The 8919-nt window shown below is 41.5% G+C and overlaps 1 protein-coding gene across 1 annotated transcript; it reads left to right on the forward strand.

Moving 5' to 3' along the window:
• Positions 1–3405: 3405 nt before the first annotated feature.
• LOC124234813 (olfactory receptor 13A1) lies at positions 3406–4386 on the forward strand. The gene has a single exon (XM_046652253.1). It carries the CDS (start codon positions 3460–3462, stop codon positions 4384–4386), a length of 927 nt encoding a protein of 308 aa, XP_046508209.1. The 5' UTR covers positions 3406–3459.
• The last annotated feature ends 4533 nt before the right edge of the window (positions 4387–8919 follow it).

An 8919-nucleotide genomic window follows, 5' to 3' on the forward strand; every position in this document is an offset into this window, starting at 1 on the left:
GAATGTTTGACTTGTGAGGAAGCTGGGTCCATTAATGATTAATGGAGCAAGGCTACCCCATCAGTCTGAAACTACCCCACCACTCATGTACACCATCAGACTGTTGAGTCAAAGAGAAAATATTGAGCCACTACATATTTGGGTCTCTTAATTATAGCAATTTAGCCTTTAACCTAGAATGTACATTTATTCCTAAATAGTAATGTATCATTAACATCACAGGAAGGGAATTCTTTTTTATGTATCTTTTATTTTGTTGGAAAAAAGGTAATCTGCTTGGGCTTTATTCTGCCAAGTTAGAATTTTTCTCTGTAATTTTTTCTATAGATGACTCATCCATAATAACAATTAACATTGTTTCTAAAATGGATTGATATACATCATCTTATTTAGTCCAAAGAAAAATCCCAAAGGTAGATATTATTATTTCCATTGTATAGATTAAAATATTTAGATTCAAGAGAACTGATCGGTGGTTACCAGGGGAAAGGGGGCGTGGGAGGAGGGCACTAAGGGTGAAGTGGTGTACCTACAACATGACTAATAATAATGTACAACTGTAATTTCACAAGGTTGTTAACTATCATAATATTAATAAAAAAATTTAGATTCACAGAGATTATGAGATGTACACAAATTCATACAGCTACTTAAGTAAGACAGTCAGGTCTCAAAGCCATTTATGAACAATTTTGTTTATTCCTTGTTCCATGTATATCATGCTGCTTAGTAAAATTAAGACTAGTTGAAGTACCTTTTAACAACAAACTCACTTAACTCTGCAACCAAACTAATCAGTCACTTAATTAACAATCATGTGTTAAGTGCCAGTTATGTTCAAAGCATTTCATATGGTGGTAGGTAATAGATTTCTAGCCTGTTCTCTGAGTGCTAACTAACACAGAAGAACATATATATGTAAACAGGTGCCAAACTGGGGGAAGAGGAAATAAAATATTGCTAAGTGCTTTTCATGTGTCAGGTCTCGTGATAATGAAGCAAGTCTTATCGTTATTATAATTAAGCCCTGGAGAGGTTAAGAGACTCGCCCAAAGTCACACAAGTAGTGGGTTTAGGGGTTGGGATTGGATGCTGGGTCTGTAAAGACTCCAAAGCCCATGTTATTACCACTATCATGGTGGGGGAACCCTTGAATGTGACAGAGATTCATCAGAGAGTGGTCATTTCCTTCTAGGATTCATGGGGGGCTTGATAAAGGGATGGAGTTAGATCTGCGTGGGATTTGGATAGGGAGAAAAAATATGGGGATGAGGAAGGGAAGACTGCTTGGGAAGAGACCCAATGTGTGAGTAAAGGACAATGAGGGGCTAACACCGTTGTTGGAGTGGTTTACACAGGGGAACATGGGGACGTTTGCTCCATGCCTCTAGTCTACCAAGGAAGACAGTCTAGAAGTTCTAGCTGCCTGTCTGACACCCTCACCTCAGTCCATATGTGTGAGCACATTCTTCTGAGCACCTGTAGCTGGGTCTTCACTGCCCCAGAGTCCATGACCTGGGAGAGAGGTTCGGTCTGGCCCTCTGCTCAGGCTTACACCCTTTTACGTACATTTGGGTCAGAAATCTGAACTGGCCTTTGTGTGAACACCAAAGACAGCTAAGTACCCAACAAAGAGGCACTTAATTTAATTGCTCCTTCAGGATCCACTTAGACTAATCACCATGAACATTTCCCCCAGGTGTCTCCCACAGGCAGTGACAAATTTTGCTAAAGATGAGCCACAAAATCTTGGCCAGATCAGCTTAAATACTGGAAGAAAGCTTCATCCTGTCTAGATTGATCTTGTCTTAGATTGTGTACTGCCTCGTTGTCACTATGTTTCCAACCTCAGTTGTGGTTGACAGAGAAAGGACAGAAATACATAAAATCTATTATCTCCACAAAGATGAAGGACTTTTTCAAGGTAATTAGGAATATTCTAAAGATGGTTCATTGCATGAGGTGATATAAAGGAACGAGAAAAATTTTACTCATAATGTAAGTCTGCTTAATTTGGATCATTAACTGTATAAAAGACCTGACACTTTTGGTTTAGCTGACTCAGAGTCAGTAACATTTGTGGGTTTCTCACTGTGTATGGTCACTGTTTGATCAGTAAATGAAATAATAGTGCAAATAGGATACCAAAACTGGCTGAGAGTTTAGGGTTTGCATTCTACACTTCAATCATAATAAATGATCATATAAATTCTTGGTTGATTTTTCTTTTTCTGGACTTTCTTTTGACATTTGACAAGGTTGGATTTAGGGGGGGCAACTAACAGATTACACAGCAAAGAATTCTAGGCTGGAATCAGAAGGCCTGTGGCTAGGTAACATCTTTGTCACTAATACTCTGTGTGACTAGGGTAAGTCACATAGACCCCTTGTGACTTAACAATAAATAGGTTGGACTAGGTCATCTTCAAAGTACCTTTCAGATTTAAACTTGGACATAAGAGATTTTGGCACTTTTCTGATTTTTCACTTTTTGTTCTTAAAATATGTTTATAATAGGAATATTTACCTTCATATATAATAAAAGGACATTGGATTAATTATGTGATGTCTGTGAGCAGTGGGGTGCCGCAGAAGAATTGTTAGAAGGAGAAATACATGACAGATCTGCCTTTTAGAAAGCTTATTAAATGGAAGAATCAGAAACTACAGAGCAGTAAAAAGAAGGAAATGAAATCAACTACAATCCATCCCCACTGTTCAAATTCTGGTCTATCACTCGCCAGGTGTTATTCCACGGGCACATATGCAAAGATGCCTTTTTCTTTTTTAAGTCAAAATGAGATTCTATTGTACAGACTAGTTTTCAACTTTTTCATTCTGTTTTCATAATCATCAGTTGAACACTTCTAAAGTATCATTTTTGATTTGGTAAGTACAGAGCATTTTATTTATCAATATAATATACTCACCTTTAAGAGTGTAGGTTGCTTTTAAATTTTCACTATGATAAATAATGCTATGGGGACATCTTGAAAATACTCAATTATTTCCCTAGGATAAGTTCATAGAAGTGAAAGTTTTGGCTTAAATGGAATACAAATTTTAAAAGGTCTTCATCTTGGCACTCATGCTAAAGTTAGTCAATATCACGTTTGTTGAACTTTGCTAAACTGTGGCTGATAGAGTGGATCATTGATTTAACTTGCATTTCTTTGACTGAGGTTGAGGATGCTTCATGAGTTTAATTAGCCATTTGTACCTCCTTTTAACGACCCAAACTTTCATACCCTTTTCTTCTCATGTTTGTGTGTTTATCTTGGTTGTAAGTCCTAGTGCATCTATACAATATTGCTCATGCCAGGATGTCAGGGATGAATGAAACACAGTAGCAGCTTTCCTTCGGATGCCTCTCAATTCTCTCTCTAGCCCTGAAATTACGTGAAGCTGTGGGTGGAGATTCACCTGATAGTCCCAGAAACCCCTCTCAGCCCGAGGACCATGAGCAACCAGACTCTGGTAAAAGAATTTATCCTGCAGGGCTTTTCAGAGCACCCAGAATACCATGTGCTCTTTTTCAGCTGTTTCCTCTCCCTCTACTCTGTGGCCCTCACAGGCAATATCCTCATCATTTTGGCCATCACCTTCGACCCCGGGCTGCATACTCCCATGTACTTTTTTCTCTTCAACTTGGCTATTATGGACATCATCTGCACCTCCTCCATCATGCCCAAAGCACTCGAGGGTCTGATATCAGAGGAGAGCTCCATCTCCTTTGGGGGCTGCATGGTCCAGCTTTATTTCCTCACATGGGCTGCATCCTCTGAGCTGCTCCTCCTCACAGTCATGGCCTATGACCGGTATGCAGCTATCTGCTACCCCCTACATTACAGCACCGTAATGAGCAAGACCTCCTGCAACATGCTGGCTGCAGGTGTGTGGGTACTCTGTGCCTTCAACACGGCCATCCACACTGGGCTGATGCTGCGCTTGCATTTCTGTGGGCCCAATGTCATTACCCATTTCTTCTGTGAGGTCCCTCCTCTGTTACTTCTCTCCTGTAGCTCCACCTATGTGAACAGCATCATGATTGTCCTGGCTGATGCCTTTTATGGCATGATGAGCTTCCTGATGACCATTGTGTCATATGGCTTTATCATCTCTAACATCCTAAAGATGCGGACTGCAGAGGGGAAGAAGAAAGCCTTCTCCACTTGCTCTTCCCACCTTATTGTGGTGTGCATGTATTACACTGCTGTCTTTTATGCCTACATAAGCCCTGTCTCCAGCTATAGTGCTGAGAAGAGCAAGCTGGCTGGGGTGCTGTACACCATGGTGAGCCCTACTCTCAACCCCCTCATCTATACTTTGAGAAACAAGGACGTCAAAGCAGCCCTCAGGAAGCTTTTCCTCTTCTTCAGAAATTAATTTGTACCTTCTTAAGCTCTTCTTTGGAACTGCAATTTTAGTGGTAACTGACCTTTCTGTGAAGGGTCCAATGAGGAAGTTTCTGGACTGTAAGGTAAGTAAACTTGTCCGTTCTACCTCTCCCATTATGTAGCAGAATGTCTACACGGATGAGCTTGGAATTCTAGTGCCCTGAGGCTGGCTGATATGAGGATTGTGGTTGGATGTGGGCCTCTGAGACATGGGGTTTCTAAGTCTGACTCCAAAGTAACGTCAGTGTTGAGTTCACAGGGAAACAAAGCTCTCAAGGAGAAGAAATGGCTCTTGTGTTTCAGACTTACATCTGTTTGAAAATATTTTCCTGTTTCCTTTTTCTTTTGTATATACAATATTCAGTATAAATCCTGAAATCACACCTAGAATTTAGGTACATAGACCTGAGAAGAGTTAGGCAGGATATGTGGACCTCACAGCGCTTGGAGGATTGCCAGACTGAAGAATTGCTTCAAGGTGACCACTGGCCCCTAAGAAACTTCCACTGCTACTCTCTTACCTCGATTGTTTCCTCTGGAGCCAGTTAGACTTCAAAAATAGTTTCTGAATCTAATGAAAGTGTTTTTTTCTTTTTTTTCCTTTGCTAACACTCAAGGTAAAACGTATTATTAGGATCACCACTTTGTTTATTTGTTTTAACAGCTTTATTGAGGTTAAAAGATATACAAAAAAATTTCACATATTTAATGTGTACCATTTGATGAGCATGGACATATGCAGTCACCACTTTGTTTTGAATGTAGAAATTTCAACTTTAACACTTGATGCATGGGCTGTGTATCTAGACAATGCCCAAGATTTCTCACCCCTCCTTTACTTTGTGCTCAGATCATGAGGGTTTGACACACCTCACTGACCTGGAGTGGGGACAATGGCTCTGATGTAGCTCTAAAAGTTGCACAGCATTTTAAGAAGGCACTGCTACCCTCCCACTGTTTCAGAATACAACTGGGTAGACAAATCCTCCATGTCTAATAAGGCAAGTCTTGAACTTGGCTCTGTGCTGTTAGAAAACCAGACTGGAAAATCAATTCTCTTTATCACGATCCATTAAAGGTGACAGAAGAAGTTGTGAATGTTTAATTGAATCTTTGGGATTGAATAAAAACACATAGTATTTGCTATTGAGATGGAAACTGAAAGTAGAGTTTGACATTGATTTAGAAGGGATAAATTGTCCATGGGTTTTCATCCAGTGTTCTCATTATCATTCATGAGAGGCACATTGATTTTGGGTATGAAATTCAAGAATTTTATGAACCATAGGCTGACTGTGGCAATGGCACATAGGTTGGTATGGACCAGGTCTAGTCTTTTCTAATAGAATTTTTACACCCAAAGAACATATTGAAGCCTCCAGTGCTCTCAGTTTCCAATGCATAAGGCTTTGAAAACTACCACTAATGCATCAATGTGATTACTAATAGATTTTCAACATGCCAGCAAGAGTGCATATTGTGTTACTATATTCATCTTGGTTTCTTATAGTTTTTATATTTTCTACATTTTGTAATGGATTTTTTTAAAAAAAAATAAAAAATACCTAGATGAATATTGAGTGTTTGAGAGCTTTACTCATTTGACAAAATAGAAATATGAGACTTGATCTCTCTTCTTAGAAAACAGGTAATCTGGTTAAGAAGGCACTAGTGCCCATGAAGATGAGTGTAAAAAGAAAAGGCATGAAGAGTGCTGTGTTGCAGGAAGTGGTGTCATGGTCTTGTGGATGCACAGAGATGTGTGTAGTGCCTGAACTGGGTGGGGGGGGGGGATAAGGTTCGGGTTCAAATTCAGACTCTTTCAGAACACTCAACCAATTTGAGCTGTAGTTTCTTTCTAAGTATAATGAGGACAATAAATCAGCCTAGAGGTGCTGCCAAGATTGAATGAGACAACTGAAGACAGTGATATCAAGTGCTATGTAAATTTAAGATATTACTATGGTGAGTGATCACTGAAGATAGGAGCAGTCAAGGAAGCCTGAATGTCACAATCCCTTACCACTGCCTGCCCTAGGGTTATGTTTGTGGTGGTTAGCTGGAAAAGGGAAGTTGGGGCCAAGTGGCATGGGACCACACAAAAAGGGGCTGTTGTGGATTCAACTCTCTCAAATGACCTAGCAAGGAGAAGCAACTGGGATGGGTAAATGAAAAACCATTCCCTGATGGTTGTTCCCCAATATAATGTGGATCCTGTTTATCTCAGGAAGCTTCAGGCTCATGAGTGACATCATCTCTACTCAGGAAAGGTCAATGAAGAAAATTTCCTGACAGAGATGGACTGTCGACATCTCCTTAACCCTAGATCCTCTCCCAGCTCCCTAAAGCCCATCTTCTTTCAGCTCCAACACTTTTTCCCTGCCCTTCAAACTTATACGGGTCCATTTTAGTCCTCAGATCACTTCTTCTGTTCCCTGCTCAGTCGAGCCCCATCTCAGGCTCTGTTCATCTTGTCTCTCTGAGCTCTATATGAGCAGCTGGTCCTTCTTTCTGTAGCCCTCTTGGTCCAGGTAGAGCATCCCTCTCTGCTGGAGTGTCTTCTTGCTTGGGGTTTTCCTTCTCGGGAACATATGCCTTCTTTCCTTTAACTGACCTGACAAGTGAGACTTTGTTCTTTTTGTGACTCCTTTTTCAGGAACTGGCACAAATTTTCCTCCTTTAGCTGAGACAGAGAAGCAGCCCTTCTTCTTCATAATGTTATTTCTTAAAATTAGTCCTTGTGATTTAATGCAGACAGACTCATGACCCCACAGGCATCCAGCAGGCAGCACTTTCTATGACTGGCTGACTGTGACTTCACATTATCAGTTCTTTGACGAGCCACAGAGAGGAACTGATAGAACTTCCTCTTCACCCATTTTCCTGCTTTTTGTCTTTGATAATGAATATCAGTCAAGAAAACACATCCTTTCTTCAAATTATTCTCCAACCACAAGGCCTTACCCTTTCGGCCTCTCTGGCTCAAGCAGACCTCCTGTACATGGTGCGGACCAGATTGATCTGCCAGCACCAGCAGCCATGCAACAGTGTCAGGCTGATGCAGATAATATATGGGCCTATGGTGCATCCAGTTCCCTTTCTGTGGACTCTGCTTCAAGATCTGAAATCTTAGCCACATTCCTGTCCTTTGATCCCGGACGAGAAGGTAGTTGTATGCCTGTGTTTTATGTTGACTTTCCTTTTTCTTCAGTTTAGGAATTAATCCTTGGGTTTGTCAACCTCAACACTATTGACATTTGGGCTGGGTCATTGTTGTGGGAGCTGTCCTGTGCATTGTAGGATACTTAGCAGCATCCTTGGCCTCTACCAACTCAATGACAGTAGAACCACCCCAGTTGTGAGAATCAAGAACATCTCTGGACAAAGCCAGAGCTCCTCAGGCGGAGCAAAATTGTCTCTGGATGAGAACCACTGAACTACAACCACTAGAGATGGCCTCTCACATTAGGAAGGATTTGTGGGTGTTGCCATGCCACTTTTGCTGCTATGACTAGTGCCTCCAATGACAGGACAGCTTCTGCACATCAAATCTGAGACTAAGTACTGCCAAATTTGTCTCTAGGTTTCCAGTAACACTGCAAGAGGCTAGGTAGCATGTCCTAGTCACACAATGAGTGGGAGGTGAAGGCAAGACTTGAATGGAAGCTCAGTGAATCCAGAGCACAAGCTCTTAACCACCAAAGTATATTATAGCCTGTCATGGACTCCAGCTTCTGGTAGTGTCCACAGGTGGGACAACAAGGGACTTTGTTAACAAGCAGTAAGCCTGCTGCAGCCCCTGCCCAACGTGACCAATGGATCAAGAAGAGCAATCTTTTTGAAAGTGTTACACTGTCCTCAGTAGAGAACACAAGATTTAGATCCTACTAACTTTTTTCAGAGCTACAGGATTGTGAAATGACGTGTGCCACTTGACAGAGATGAGAGACCTGAGCCACTTTCCCAGACATGGGTTTTTTAGACCCTGTCCAGCAGGTGCTGGCATTTATTCCAGAGAAAGGGCATCTCCATAAGACTGGAGAAGTCCCATCACATTTAATTTCCAGTGCATGGAGCAGACGCTTATTTTATTTTATCTTTTAAATTTACTCTAAGAACCCCCTTTCTAGTGGGAAAGGAGTCCAGAGGGGTTACTTTCATCAAAGGCAAGCAAGAGGCATTTGACCCACCCCCACTGGGAGGGGACATAGCTAGAGACAGAGCTAGGCTTTAGTCCTCCACTACCAACTGGGGTGAGCCCAGTACCTTCCTTGGATGAGAGCTCTACCCAACAGCCAAGGTCCTATAGCTAGATCCTATAACAGATGGGCCCTACAGCTAGAGGATGTTCCTGACATTCCCTAAAAAAGCATGTGATGAGGAGGGGGCCTGGGCTCTTGAGGACATCTCTTTACACTTGCCCCATGTCACATTAAAAGATCAAGTCATGAATTGGTCTTGCTTTGTCGTTTTTTGGTGGTAAGCAAGCCTCATGTCTTTGGCAGGCTGACTCCCCGTACAC

The sequence above is a fragment of the Equus quagga genome, chromosome 2 (assembly GCF_021613505.1).
Source record: "Equus quagga isolate Etosha38 chromosome 2, UCLA_HA_Equagga_1.0, whole genome shotgun sequence".
Classification (NCBI taxonomy): domain Eukaryota; kingdom Metazoa; phylum Chordata; class Mammalia; order Perissodactyla; family Equidae; genus Equus; species Equus quagga.